The 16,209-nt window shown below is 37.0% G+C and overlaps 1 protein-coding gene across 1 annotated transcript in view; it reads left to right on the top strand.

Annotated features, from left to right (window-relative positions):
* BANK1 (B cell scaffold protein with ankyrin repeats 1) overlaps positions 1-16,209 on the top strand; it is a 309,171-nt gene that overhangs the window by 89,658 nt on the left and 203,304 nt on the right. Inside the window, exon 5 of the mRNA XM_053217099.1 lies at positions 8,086-8,225. Within this exon, the coding sequence (XP_053073074.1) occupies positions 8,086-8,225 (140 nt within the window). The remainder of the gene's footprint in view (positions 1-8,085; positions 8,226-16,209) is intronic.

Here is a 16,209-nt window from a genome sequence, read left to right as displayed (position 1 = left end):
TAAAATGATTTAATTAACATTAATTTCTAACTAATTAGTTTTCGAGTTTAAACTAAATCTAGTTAGACTAAAATTGCTACAGAAAAATCAATATTGCAAATTAAGAAGTACTTAGATAATATTTCCCAAATAGCAAATCAAAGTGTCATATAAAATTATTCACATTAAGATTATATATTCAGTTTACCTAGCACTAAGAGCAGTGCAAAGAATAAATTATGTCAAAATTCAAATGTTTTTCAGAAAAGCAGAAACCTAATAGTCTATATCTTCCAAGATACCAGACCATAATACTGTCCGTGTAGTTGAACAGCAAATTTGTAGTAAAAAACAAATAAAACACTATTTACCAGTTACGCTATTTAATCTCTCCAATTCTTATTTTCAATTAGTATGTTTTATAAATTAATAGGTTTTTTTTTTCTTTTACCAAAGGTAGCAATAAATAGGATGGTTCCATGAATGTGTATGGAAATATGGATGGGACATACCTCAGCAGAAATGGCCCAGAGTCTTATTTTTTTTCTGCCTCATGCCACTGTTTCTTAACATTTTTTTAACCCTAGCAAGAACTACATTTAACATCATAACTCAGTACATATTCAGAAATACATACTTAAAACAGAGGTTTTAAAAGTTGTCATTAGATGGGTGCCTGGGTGGCTCAGTCAGTTAAGCGTCTGACTTCAGCTCAGGTCGTGACCTCAGGGTCTGTGAGTTCAAGCCCTATGTCAGGCTCTGTGCTGACAGTTCAGAGCCTGGAGCCTGCTTTGGATTCTGTGTCTCCCTCTCCCTCTGCCCCTCCCCTGCTCATGCTCTGACTCTCTGACTTTCAATAATAAATGAACATTAAAAAAATTTTTTTTAAATAAATAAAGTGGTCATTAGAGTAATGGTTTCAGCCCTGACATATGAAGAACTTGGAAATTGTCACTCCTTTTCCTACCATAAGAAAAAGCTAAACAAACTGAAAATCAGTGACTTTTCTTGAACTCATCAGAGAACTAAGGTTGCAGGGGGAACCACTTTCCCAAAATCTGAAGAAGAAAGTAAATCAAGAGAGTGACACCCAAGATCTGCTTGGCTGGAGCAAAAGTCACTGGAGCCATAAACTGGTCGGCACAGTTAAATAGTAATTTTGATGAATTGCTGGGGGTGGAGTGTGGACTGGCTCAAGAGTATGAAACTCCTGGTGGCTACAGTCTTAAGAAGCACCCGTAATTGTGGGGGATTCCCTTCCAGGAACCCCACCACCACCAGGTTCACATAGGAAGATCTGGGGAAGATCTTCTAGAGGCTCTGACAGCTCTGAAGAATAAGCATGGTGAACCACTCCAGTATATTCTCCATAACAAAGGCCTACTCTCTAGGGGAAACCACTTTACCAGTGCCTTATCCCCACTGAGGAAGGACATCTATCCCATTGTACCCCCTGTAGCTTTTCTATCTCACTTAGGGTGGGGAAGGAAAACTCTGCCACAGCAGAAATACTTGTGAAGGTCAGAGCCTAGAGACACCAGCCCACTTAAAGACCAAGACTTCATCGCAAGATTAGAATGCTTCCGACTGCCCCCAACCTGACCACCACCACAAAGGGGTTTCAGTATAATGGAGATGGTTCCAGTTGGAAGTACTGCAAGATGCAGGATCTTTCTGAGGAGGAGTAGTTAGGGAAGCACAAGGTCAAGAGGAAAGACAACAACTAGGATAATAGAGGACTTTGAAGCCTCTGGCATCGACAGCTATAATAGACATGAAATATAACCCACCTTCCAGCCAGATTCTTATAAAGTCTTCACTGCATGCTCACCTCCTCAGTTCTTATACCCAACACACCATGTCTGGGTTTCAACAAGAAATTACAAGACATGCCACAAAGTAAGAAAAAAACATAGTCTAAAGAAATAAAGCAAATATTAGGCCAGGCTTAGATGTGACATGGATGATGGATTTTGGAGTTATCAGACAGAGAATTTTAAATAACTATGATTAATATGTTAAGGATTATATTGCAAAAGTGAACAACATGCAAGAGCATAGGGGTAATGTAAATAGAGAGATAGAAATTCTATTTCTTTTCGTTTACTTCATTGCTAGTCAAAACCAAATTAATTGATGTCGTGAATTAAATGGTAATTCACCATTCATAAAGTGGGTCACAGGCCACAGGTGGAGAAACTATGCTTTGTAGCTGTGCTGGCCAATATGGTAGCCACCAGCCACAACTAGTTATATAAACTTTATTACAATTAAATGAAATCTAAAATGAATTCCCTCAGTTGCACTACCCATATTTCAAGTGCTTCATTAGAACATATCCATCCTCTTAGAAAGTTCCATTGAACAGCACTGAACAGCACAGTACAATTGAGTTCTTTTTTCCCTACACCAATTATAAAATAAGAGAAAGTGTCCAGCATGCTCTTAAAGGCTAGTGATTTGTCCAGAATCTTCAGTGGCCAAGGAGCTGTTTTTATTTTGTGTTGAGCCATTTACTGGGTAACTTTAGACAATTCTCAGTTGTGCCTCAGTTTCCTTGTTGATAAAATAGCTGCTCTAATTACATTCCAAATACTCACTTATAGTACATTTGGAAATGAGGGAGATAAGATGTTAAGACAACAAACACTTAAACACACATCCAACTGAAGAATAAGGTGTCAATCTCTTCCTCTAGCAATTCCCTTAAACATAGGGAGTGGCTTTTCTGGAATAACTCACCCTCAGCTTCTGGACAGAGTGTGATAAAACACTTGAAAATTTAAGGGAACCGTCTTTCTAAGTATTGTATTCTTCATATTATACTCTTCTCCTAGTCCTCTGTGTATATCCCTTGATATGAAAGCCACCAGATCTGTTTGTTTCCCCCTCACCCTTGAGGAATCATGTTCAAGGGAGCTCCTAATCCTATATCATCTCATATATATAATCCCTGAACTATTGGTGATTTCCAGAGGCAGGAAAGATCTCAATCAGTATCCCACACCATCTAATAAGAGTCTATACAGATTTAAGTCTCTAAAATTTTTTTTCCTGTACTTTGAATACCAACTTAAGATGGAAGGATCTAAAAGTAAAGTGGAAACACGCCAGGGATCCTTCCCCATTATTGATGTACCAAGTTCAGAGATGGTGTCCATCTTTCCAGTCTCTTTCCAGTGTAGAAAAATGGCTCATGTGATTTGATTTCTGATCCCCTGGTTCATGATTCAGTCAGTCGTGTGGCTCAAAATGTGGTTTGTTCTCCATAAATATTCTCTTGTGTAATACCCAGAGCTTCATGTACTGAATCTGGCTGGTATTGAGGGCTGGTATGGGAGCTTGACAATATTGTCCCAGAGCAGACTTATTTCTAGTCAACATTCCATAGTCCCTAGAGGATAGCCATAATCATCATGAAGTAAGATGACGTCTATGACCCTTACTGTCACTCTCAAATTTTGAGCAATCTGATAAAGCAGTGGTGTGCTAACACCGTCTCATACTGGATTCAAAAGCCAATTCTGTGCATCTCTTCTCTACTTCATATTTGGTGACATTATCTTGACTATTAGTCTTCCCCAGCTGCCATGGTAAAATAGCACCGACTGGGTGGCTTAAACAACAGAAATTTATTTCTGGAGGCTGGAAACCTAAGCTCAAGGGGCAAAAATTTGGGTTTCTGGCAAGACCTCTTTTCTTAGCTTGTAGTTGGCTACCTTCTTGCTCTGTCCTCATATGGCCTTTCCTCTGTGCACAGGCACTTCTGGTGTCTCTTCCTCTTCTTAAAAGGAGACCAGCCCTATCAGATAAGGGCCATACCCTTATGACCTCAATTTAACCTTAATTATCTTATTAAAGGCATTATTTCTAAATACCTTGGAAGTTAGGGCTTCAACATATGAATTAAGGGATTGGGGGACACAATTCAGTCCATCACACTTTGGTTACTTGAAATCAGCCATGGTGGAAGTATATACACCACAGAAATTGGCAAAAACCATAAATCAGGGTTTTTTAATTTTCTTTTTGGAGAGTCAGTGTATCAACACAGCACTGGGATAAAGAAGACCTCATTAAATAAAGGAGCTTTCTGTAAGACACATATGCTTATATCACATTATTCAGAAGTTAATCCCAAAGTCACATCTAGCTGAAAGGAAAAATAGAAAATCTAGTCTTTTTAGTTGGATAGCAATGTGCCCAGCAAGAAAAAAAAAATCAGGATTCTGTTTCTAAAAGGAAGAGAATAAATAGACTTTGAGATAGGCAACTAGAATTCTCTTTTAGAGAATGGTACCTCTAAAAACCAACGATTATCCTTCCTTTGGATACTTCCTCTTAGTCATTTTAAGGGTGTGTGTGTGTGTGTGTGTGTGTGTGTGTGTGTGTGAGAGAGAGAGAGAGAGAGAGAGAGAGAGAGGGAAATACTCTGAACACTAAGGCATGTCACATACTCTGAGATCTACCTGCAGTGCTCAGAACTCTCAGATCTTTCACCACCCAACCCAACCCTTTGCCTTATTAATGTTCTTTTTATATGTATATTTCTTTCTAACTTGGTAGCAATTCAGAAAAAAGAAAATTATGTTAAAGTACAAATATGCTAACCAGTGAAGAAATCTTAAGTGCTCGTTTTCTAAATGGCATCTTTCCCTTCAGACACACTTGCACATCTTAACCTGATTTTTTTTATTTGAGAAAATATCCTCTAATTTTGTGTTCTTTTTCCTTTCAGCTTAATAACTTCATACACTTCTAATTACTTCATTTTCTAAAAGACACACCTTTCTAATGGTATCCACAGGTTTGTCACTGACAGGAACTGTTTTGTGCTAAAGGAATTTGAAGTTACTCAGGAACTTGAATTAGTCTCAGCTTATGCCAGAAGTTATAAAAATACATGCTATGTCTTTAAACTAGAAATATTAACTAATGTTTACTCAGAAGGAAGAGGTATTCCTCTGGTACCTGCAGGTCAGCCAGAAAAATATTTTACACAGCAGGGGGACAACCAATTAAAAGTTGAGAGGAATGTAAAAATATCTACAAAGATACTGAATGTCTTTATTAATTAAGAAACTATTCTGGTTAACGTAAATTATAACTCCATAATTCATTAAAAGAGCATGAAAAATACTTTAAGATGTGCCAAATATTACACTGAACCTGCTTAGAAAAATAACAACAATTGATAAGAAATTTTTCTAAGTATCATAATTGAGGGGGACAATTTTAACATATATTAAATATACCAATATTTAGGCAGACCAAAGTTTTAAAGCCACCGATATTTATTTACAAGTAGTGTTCTGGGGCACCTGGTTGGCTCAGGTCACCATCTCACGGTTCAGAGGTTCCAGCCCCACGTCGGGCTCTGTGCTGACAGCTCAGAGCCTGGAGCCTGCTTCAGATTCTGTCTCCCTTTCTCTCTGCCCCTCCCCCACTTGTGCTCTGCCTCTCAAAAATGAATAAATGTTAAAAAAAATTTTAATGAAAAAATAAAAAAATTAAATAGTGTTTTAATCAAAAGAAATCCATATTGATCTCAGTTCCCATAGAAACATTAGGTAGGTTCATTTAAGGTTTACCGTGTGATAAAAGGCAAAAATTGGTTCATAAAGGAACACAGCCTCTCAGGCAATGGAAATACAGAAAGAAAATCTCTTAAATTGTTGGATTTGTGAAATATGTATTTTTATGGAATTAGTGAATGTAGTTCTGACTATTCAAAAATACTTTATATTTTCCATAAATTGCTTCAGTCCCTCATCTGGAAAGACAGACCACTTAAATCAAAGAGACAGTGCAGGTTGACAAAGACTCTTGAATGACAAGATGTGAAATTTGAATAGAATTCCTTTTTTTTACCATTGCTCCTTTGTAAGTTTGCTTTCTTGTTTATCTATGTTTGATATGAGCAAGGAGTTCCATCTTCTTCCACGATAAGCCTTTTTCTCCTCTTCACAGCTGACTCCAGTACCCTCACTTAGTTTGGTGATCTATGACCTACATTAAATATATTAAATGTTACTTTCCTACTTTAGCCTAGATAGCAAACAGCAGGATTCACTTTCCTTCTCTTCTGAGTCCTTAAATTAATTGCCTGTATTTTTATTAAAAAGCTATAAAATGTAGATATCATAATGACTAGAGTCAAAGTAAAATAATGCTCAGGTGGTACAGGGTGCTATTGACGAAAGGCCAATTCAATAACACATATTTAGGGAAGGCCTCCCAATCAGATGAATCCATAAGGAATCCTCTAAGGTCTTGATTTAATAACTGACATTCAATAGATAAGAAAATAGATAAGCAAAGACAGTACTTCAAAGGACATCTATCTCTTGGGAAGATTATTCTAAAATCAATAGAACTAATGGTACAAGATATCAAGAATAAATCAGTTCATTTGCTTTCATGTTAGAGTTTAAAGAAATTAGAATATTTTAAGTATCCTTTATCAAAGGACTACCAAGCAAATCTTCTTATCATGTATTTCTCATGATTCATCACTTGACTTTCTTTCAGAAGGTTAACACCCCATTGTAAACTCTAATCTTTTTTTCTGAGTGACAAAATCCGTATCTTCTTTCCAAGTCATCTTCCTGAAATCTACCAAAATTGATTTCATTCGACTTCAGTAACTCCAGAACCCTCTTTACCGTATGTGGGCAATGTCAGCTGATGAGATATATGTTATCACTTTCAGGTTTTGTTGCATTTTCTCTTACATTATCTACTGGATGGATACTTACTTTGGGAAGAGAGGACTTTTATACACATAGTTTCTTTATAATACAAGTGAGGTGTCTAGTCAAGCAATATGGGAAGAGAATATTACAGCCTCTTGATCTAGTTAAGCTTAAGATTGCTTTTGTTGGCTTTAAATCTCTCTGAGCAAAATTGTAAGAGGCCCTTTAATCTCTTCAGGAGATAAAGTAAAATTAATGTTTAAACCTTAGAAACTTTTAAATATTCAAAACCTCATCAGGTGGCTAAGGTTAGAGAATAGGCATTTTTGGTCTTGTACTTAATAGCTTACTTCCAAACCCCAAATGTCTGGGTGACAATTTTCCAGGACTATTTGGGAAATATCTCCATGACAGATAGAGTTTTTAAAGTATGTTCTATAAATAGATTAAAGGCTTAATTTTGTTTACTTTTGTTATAATAAAATAACTTTATTTACTGAAATGATTATTTATTGGCACTCTTTCCTAGTGAGCCCAACATTCTTAGGAAACTTTAGCTGTGTTGGTATGTTAATGCAGAATTCACAAGGCAGTATATCAGTCACTTTAACAACTTGTCCACAAAAAGCGTTTTGATGAATGTGTAGTATAAATAGTACTTAAATAGCAGGATATTAAACCTTGTTGCCTTCCCAAAGGTTTTTTTTTGTTTTTTTACTGTAACCACTTGCATAAAAGTTCTATAGTTTCAATTGATTCTACCCTTTCTCCTTCCAAATACAATTTTGAGAAATTTGTCTATAATTAATGAGAATTTTCTTCATGAGATTATTAACAGATACACAACTTTTAATGAATTGTTGTACCATCCTAAATTCTAAAGTATTATGTAAACATAATTACAGGTTACAACAAAAGAGAGTGTTAGTAGTAGAGAGAAAAGATTTAGGGCTTTGCTTTTGCCATAATTTTAGCATGTGTTCAGATTCTATAAGGTTTTATTTAATTAAGTCTAAAATTGTACATTATATTCTGTGGGTACTAAGGATAAAAAGAAAACATTTAGTGTCAGAAGTTAGTAAAATTGTTATGAATTCTTTTTTTTTTAATGTTTATTTTTGACAGAGAGAGACACAGAGCATGAGTGGGGGAGGGGCAGAGAGAGAGGGAGACACAGAATCCGAAGCAGGCTCCAGGCTCTGAGCTGTCAGCACAGAGCCTGACGTAGGGCTTGAACTCACAGACCGCAAGATCATGACCTGAGCCAAAGTCGGACACTCAACTGGCTAAGCCACCCAGGCGCCCTAAATTGTTATGAATTCTTAAAGATTCCTTCATGTTCTCTGCAAGATGTAATACTATGATACATGCATTATATACTCAGCTCCTAACTCTTGTTTGCATTTATAAGATTTTCCTGCTGGGTCTGTCAATGTCCATGTCTACTGTGATGGAGTCATTAAGGCCACAACAGAGATTAAGTACTCTACAAGTGCAAAGGCTGTGGAATACCTATTGGGAGTGGCAAGTCCAAGAGATGGTGTGCGCCAGGTAAGTTGATCTTTGCATGAAATTGCTAATAAGCTGAAGGGCCAATGCTGGATAACAGTATGCATGCTTTGGTATAAAGTCTGAATATTGGTTGAATACGAATGAATTATGGCTTGATAGGAAGGGAAGAAACGGACTTCTGTGGTGCAGAGATGCAGATGAATTAGTTTGCTTAACTCAAGTCATTCTAGATAATGTCACTGGGAGACAGGTTGTCCATTACAAACTCGCTTTTGTGATGGGCTCACTTTAAAGCTGTCACAGAGCAGATAAAGAAAGACAGAAGGGTTAGAGAAAACTATTAAGAAATGAATAACCTCTCGATCCAGATCAAGACAGTACAAAACAAAAGTACAATCATCTGATGCTTGAGGTTAAGGAGTAAGACAAACCAAGAAAGAGAGTATATGGCATTAATCTAGGAATTGTTATTTTCACGTGGAAATTTCCAAGCCCGGTGTATATTTTTCTTAGTTTCATTTATTACTGTTACCTAATAGTGAAAATTACTGCTTTATTTTTTTAATGGTTTTAATAATTTTTGAGACAGAGAGAGACAGAGCATGAGCGGGGAAGGGGCAGAGAGAGAGGGAGACACAGAATCTGAAGCAGGCTCCAGGCTTTGAGCTGTCAGCACAGAGCCCGACGCGGGGCTCGAACTCACAGACTGAGATTGTGACCTGAGCTGAAGTCGGGACGCTTAACCGACTGAGCCACTCAGGCACCCCGAAAATTACTGCTTTAAATTGGCAGTGTCTATTAGGAATTCCAGAACTGCTAAAATTTTCAGGGAAGTATGCAAAGAGTCATTTTCAAGCCCCAGGTTCTTTCTCCAGTGTGACAAAGCATTACTGAACAATGAGGATTTGGTGAGGAGTTTCTAGTCTCAGAAGGCCCTGGTTTGAGACATTCTCCAGTGAATGTAGATGCTGCCAATGTCCCCATGGATGTAGAATGGAACAATTGCATTTTGATTCGTCTTAAGCCATTGGTTTAATTTCTGGGGGTTTTTTTGTTTGGTTTTTGTTACTTCCCACTTTCAGTAGAGAGAAAGCATGTTTAATATGGAACATTTATCCTTTATGTGCTTATCCCGTCAAATTTTCAGAGTGAAATAAATGTCATTTTTATAGTACCTGATAATTAGACTATAACCATATTTATCACCTTGGGTTTTTGGCAGTGAATGGAGAGAGGAAAGGTGGAAAAAGGGGTAACTGAACAGCGAGATCTTCAAAGTTACCGCAGAACACTCTATAACAAAACCATCAATGATAATGTGGTTGGCAGATTGTCATGAAGCCTTATTATATGTTTAAACTAGTTTGCAATGGAGGCTTTGTTATTTACGTGTGACACATTTTTCTGTTAGAACAATGGCAAAGGTAAAAATGTCTTAGAGAAGGACAGGGAGTAAAATACCATTTGTCAAACTGGCGAGTCTGAGGACATTTGATAAAATGTCTATATTGTCATTGCAAAGCAAGAACAAAAGTAATAGCTTGAAATGCGGATTGTTTCATTTTATTGTGAAAAGTCTCCCTGTCTTCCACTTTAAAACATCCATTCATTACAAAAGGATTAATAAAAGTGATACATTTCATTATTAATATTTCAGTCAGCATAGAAGTAAAGGAACTCTCCAAACACATTTTTATGTTGGTTTTGCCGTTGGGGGAGGAGAAAACATTTTGTACACAAGAAAATTAAATATGATTTATGACTCTAGGATAGTTTTTCAGAATGCTCTAATATGCCAAGTCATAGATTGTTCTACAGCTTTGAGTGAATAAAAACTGTTTTGCATAGTTTTCAGATAACTGGAAAATACTATTTCCTTTTAACCCTCAGCATCCGAAATGAGAGGTGAGAAAAGATTATGGTTACATTTTAGGATTCTCCTCTTTACCTATTCCTGGTAGCTTAGTGAAAGGAAGGATGCTAGACAGCCACAGCTTGATTCAGGCTTTTCCTATCAGAAGAGAGCCACTTTGAACCTAAGTGAGTACTGAAAGGAAGAATTATTCTATCTTGGTGACAGCAGACCACAGCATGGTAAGAAGAGACGCTGAAAGACTAAGTTTAATCTATACAACTTAAGACCGCTTTACGAGTTTTGCTACTGTCATCAGGGGACCTAGACCTGTTGTGGAATTTGGATCAAACAAATTCTGAGTTAGAGATTTCGGACTGGACTGAAGTGTACTATCCCAGGCCTGAAGGAAGGACAAGGCTGCAATTCAGTTAGCCTCCATCAAATCTTAGCCTAAATATGGCATGGAATTCTCCAGTCCACTGATAACCTGAGTTATCCCTTTTATGAATTCAGAGATAGTGAAAGGCAGACTCCACCCTTAATGAAGAAGAAAGAAATACAGGGTCATTTCCTTGGTGTGTTTTAGGATTGTTCGGCCTCAAAAGAGGTGGCCTAGCCCACCCTGTGCTTTGCAGGCATTTGGATTTCCCTTTTGACGTTTGGCTTTGTTCCCAAGTAGATCATATTTTTTTAATTGTACAAAAGCTTTGCTTTTCCAATCCAGCATAGAACATTACAGTAATTGTTTCTTTCATATGCTCACTACTCTGTCACTAAATTAGGAAATTTGAATATTTTGCAAATAGTCTGCTGAACATCTCTATTCAAAGAACAACATACATTGGAATTTTACTCACTGTAGTTATTGTGTATTTGTAAGAACATATACCAGCAGATTTCAGTTTTTTCAGTATCTTATCTACTTAGCCGAAGTGGAATATTGTAAGAAACATCCTGAGTTTTCCTATAAATTTTAATGCCAGATGTGATTTAAGTAATCTTAAAAATTAGTAGTGAGATACTTCCTATAATCATTTAAAAGCTATTAGGCATATAATAATGTGAACACTGTGAATTTGAAGAAAGAAATAATAAGAAGAAGTCTGTCAGTTTTATTTTTCAGTAATCCTAGAATTTATAATAGGAGACTTTATATATTATCATTTAAAAGCTGTTGGGCATATAGCAAAATGACCATTCTGTGAATTTGAGAAAAGAAATGATAAGGAATTTGATTTACTTAGTTTATTTTTAATGATGTCCATTAAATTTTGAATACTTTACCTAAATCAGCTTAGTTATCTAACTGCTTCCTAAATCATTTATCTTTTTTGGATAGATATTAAATCCCAGCACGTAGCCTCGTAAAGGTGCAATTTCCAGAGCATTACCCAAAATAACAAGTTGAAGAGAGATCGAATGAAAAAATGAGAAAATCCAAAGCCCACCTTGGGAAGATAATTAGAATTCAAGTGCTAATGTTAGAAATACTAGTAACTCCTATTTAACTGAGATAATTAAAACCTTTGAGATGTTCATCCTATTTACAGAACTGTCTGGGGACAACCATAAAGTTAACTTCGCATAGGAACAACTAGATACAATATAAGAAACCAAATTAGGTCAAAATGCTGAAAGAACATAGCAATTATTGATCAAAGCATTAGCATCGTATTCATTAAAAGAGGTTTTGAAATGATACCACATAACTCTCCTTAGTTGTACTTTTTGTTGGTAAAATATCCTTGTGTTTCATGTGTTGATCACTTTGCATGGGTTGCTTTATATTTATTGAAATCATATTTTCATCTTCATGTTAGGTACACTTCATTTCGAGTTTTTATTAAATTGTATATATGATTCAATCTTTGGTTTGCTGCCTGCAAATATTTAATACAGTATGAAGCCAGCTACAGTAGGATGAGGGATACACAGGGAAGACATAGAAAACTCATATAATGAGGAATTTCCTAGTTATGAATAGTTCTCTTAAAGGTTAGTTTTTTCACAAGGTTAAGTTCAAGTGTTAGTAGGACTCTCCCTTAAAGAATTCTCCGGGAGATTCTTCCCAGGGCCTTTCAGTAATTATTTCTTGGTCCTTGTCTCCCTGGAAAGACTAGTGGACACCTTCCTTCCTCTTTTCATCAGCTCCTGTTGATAAGAGGTGCAAATGCATCTGGTCTCTAAAGTATACTTCACCACAGCGCCAGTGCTCTCTAAGACCTCCTTTGCTTCAGACTTTCAGTGACTCACTGGATAAGGTCCACACTCCCCTGAATGGCACACAAGGCTGCAGAGTCACAAATCTTACTGCCCATCGCCTCTTACCACAGCATACCCTCCATGTCTTCTTAATTCTCTCCATGACTCCCACCATTTTAGCCCCTCAGGATTGCTCGCTCTTAGCATGTATTCTGCTATTCCTCCTCTCCTCCTTCTTTAAGGCATGGATATTGTGTTTTTCATCTTTGCATACCCCGTTACTTTCGCACAATTAGTTCCTGACACGAGACACCATGAGACAAAAGTGGGAAAACACAAGTACTTGCTTCTTCTTCTGGTGCTCTTTGAAGAAATAAGTGGAGAACTATAGGATAGGACTATAAACGATGAGATGGGGAATGACAACTGTCCTCTTGAAATACACTGTTATTTATTTCTCAAATTGAATAAATGAATGTGATACCTACCAAAGCGAAGAACTCTCAGAGGCCCATGATACTAGAAAAATGAAGAATGTGTGCTATAAGCTTGTCTTCATGTTCTACCTTAGTGTGAAGTATATGTTGCTAATGCTGTTCATTACAGACTTTTAACAGCTATAGGATTCCAGATTCCAGGCTTCCTTTCTCTTGGATATTAAGGAAATGTTTGCTACTCAAAAAATGCCCAAGATTTTATCTCTCTTTCAAAAAGCTGCATGTTATTGTTTCTTTTCCTTTCCTGGAACGTGGCATCATAGCATAGGAGAATGAGTTCTAGATGGGGCAGGAGCAGGAGTTAGATTCTTTAACTGAATCAGCAATCACTTCATGAGAGCTCATTTTCCTTGGTGTGAAAGAAATTTCCTCCTGTGTACAATAGAGGAAGCTAGAATATATGATCTTCAAGGCCACTTCCGACTCACGTATACCATAATCTTATGCCAAGGAAAAAAAATAATTAAATTAGGAATTATGACCACTCTTATCAGAGAATTGACTTGCAAATATGTGTATTCTCCATGTAGCCTTTATTTCACTTTTATTTGCACTTCTTCCTAATTTTCCCTGCCAAGAAGGAAGTGATTTGAATTTCATGTATCTCTTATCACCTTTATTACTTGTTTCATATTTCCGATGGGATATTTGAAATGAATACGGAAAGAAAAAATAAAATGCAATGTGGACACTTATTTCTAGGTTCATTTTTCATATTGTTTATACCCTTAATTAGAATGGATCAGTAAAAATAAGTCATATCTATTGAAGCTTGGTATTTTACTGATAAAATAAGTGACATTTCCTTTGTGCCATGTCTCCACCTGTGGTAACGAATAAGCAGTGGTTAATGATGCCTTATTAGAGTAGTTCAGACGTAAACAGTAATAGTCACCCCAGGTACCATTGAGTCAAACAGGAACATACCACTTAGTACCCTCATCCACTTATTTAGGAAAAAACAAATTGGTTAACTTTAACAGCAGGCACAGCAGCTGATGTAGGGGAAAAAATATATATTTCTGGGTGCAGGTACTTAGCCAATAATACACCATACTTTTAGTTCTCTGTAATTCTCTTTTTTTTAATCTATTAATTTTTATTTATTTTATTTATTTATTTTTTCAATATGAAATTTATTGTCAGACTGGTTTCCATACAACACCCAGTGCTCATCCCAACAGGTGCCTTCCTCAATACCCATCACCCACCCTCCCCACCTTCCCACCCCGCATCCACCCTCAGTTTGTTCTCAGTTTTTAAGAGTCTCTTATGGTTTGGCTCCCTCCCTCTCTAACTTTTTTTTTCTTCCCCTCCCCCATGGTCTTCTGTTAAGTTTTGCAGGATCCACATAAGAGTGAAAACATGGTATCTGTCTTTCTCTCTATGACTTATTTCACTTAGCATAACACTCTCCAGTTCCATCCACGTTGCTACAAAAGGCCATATTTCATTCTTTCTCATTGCCAAGTAGTATTCCATTGTGTATATAAACCACAATTTCTTTATCCATTCATCAGTTGATGGACATTTAGGCTCTTTCCATAGTTTGGCTATTGTTGAAAGTGCTGCTATAAACATAGGGGTACAAGTGCCCCTATGCATCAGCACTCCTGTATCCCTTGGGGAAATTCCTAGCAGTGCTATTGTTGGGTCATAGGGTAGATCCATTTTTAATTTTTGAGGAACCTCCACACTGTTTTCCAGAACGGCTGCACCAGTTTGCATTCCCACCAACAGTGCAAGAGGGTTCCCTGTTTCTCCACATCCTCACCAGCATCTATAGTCTCCTGATTTGTTCATTTTAGTACTCTGACTGGCGTGAGGTGGTATCTGAGTGCGGTTTTGCTTTGTATTTCCCTGATGAGGAGCGACATCGAGCATCTTTTCATGTGCCTGTTGGCCATCTGGATGTCTTCTTTAGAGAAGTGTCTATTCATGTTTTCTGTCCATTTCTTCACTGGATTATTTGTTTTTCGGGTGTGGAGTTTGGTGAGCTCTTTATAGATTTTGGATACTAGCCCTTTGTCTGATATGTCATTTGCAAATATCTTTTCCCATTCCATTGGTTGCCCTTTAGTTTTGTTGATTGTTTCCTTTGCAGTGCATAAGCTTTTTATCTTCATGAGGTCCCAATAGTTCATTTTTGTTTTTAATTCCCTTGCTTTGGGGGATGTGTCAAGTAAGAAATTGCTGTGGCTGAGGTCAGAGAGGTTTTTTCCTGCTTTCTCCTCTAGTGTTTTGATGATTTCCTGTTTCACATTCAGGTCCTTTATCCATTTCGAGTTTATTTTTGTGAATGAGGTAAGAAAGTGGTCTAGTTTAATTCTTCTGTATGTTGCTGTCCAGTCCTCCCAGCACCATTTGTTAAGAGACTGTCTTTTTTCCATTGGATATTCTTTCCTGCTTTGTCAAAGATTAGTTGGTCATGCATCTGTGGGTCTAATTCTGGGGTTTCTATTCTATTCCATTGGTCTATGTGTCTGTTTTTGTGCCAATACCATGCTGTCTTGATGATTACAGCTTTGTAGTAGAGGCTAAAGTCTGGGATTGTGATGCCTCCCACTTTGGTCTTCTTCAAAATTACATTGGCTATTTGGGGTCTTTTGTGGTTCCATACAAATTTTAGGATTGCTTGTTCTAGCTTCGAGAAGAATGCTGGTGCAATTTTGATTGGGATTGCATTGAATGTGTAGATAGCTCTGGGTAGTATTGACATTTTAACAATATTTATTCTTCTAACCCATTAGCATGGAATGTTTTTCCATTTCTTTATATCTTCTTCAATTTCGTTCATAAGCTTTCTATAGTTTTCAGCATACAGATCTTTTACATCTTTGGTTAGGTTTATTCCTAGGTATTTTATCCTTCTTGGTGCAGTTGTGAATGGGATCAGTTTCTTTATTTGTCTCTCTGTTGCTTCGTTATTAGTGTGTAAGAATGCACTGATTTCTGTACATTGATTTTGTATCCTGTGACTTTGCTGAATTCATGTATCAGTTCTAGCAGACTTTTGGTGGAGTCTGTCAGGTTTTCCATGTATAATATCATGTCATCTGCAAAAAGTGAAAGCTTGACTTCATCTTTGCCAATTTTGATGCCTTTGATTTCCTTTTGTCTGATTGCTAATGCTAGCACTTCCAACACTATGTTACACAACAGCAGTGAGAGTGGACATCCCTGTTGTGTTCCTGATCTCAGGGGGAAAGCTCTTACCTTTTCCCCATTGAGGATGATATTAGCTGTGGGCTTTTCGTAAATGGCTTTTATGATGTTTAAGTATGTTCCTTCTATCCCTACTTTCCCAAGGGTTTTTATTAAGAAAGGATGCTGAATTTTGTCAAATGCTTTTTCTGCATCGATTGACAGGATCATATGGTTCTCACCTTTTCTTTTATTGATGTGATGTATCACATTGATTGATTTGCTAATGTTGAAGCAGCCCTGCAGCCCAGGAGTGCATCCCACT

Source organism: Acinonyx jubatus, chromosome B1, assembly GCF_027475565.1.
Source record: "Acinonyx jubatus isolate Ajub_Pintada_27869175 chromosome B1, VMU_Ajub_asm_v1.0, whole genome shotgun sequence".
Lineage (NCBI taxonomy): Eukaryota > Metazoa > Chordata > Mammalia > Carnivora > Felidae > Acinonyx > Acinonyx jubatus.
This window is presented reverse-complemented; position numbering and strand designations above follow the sequence as displayed.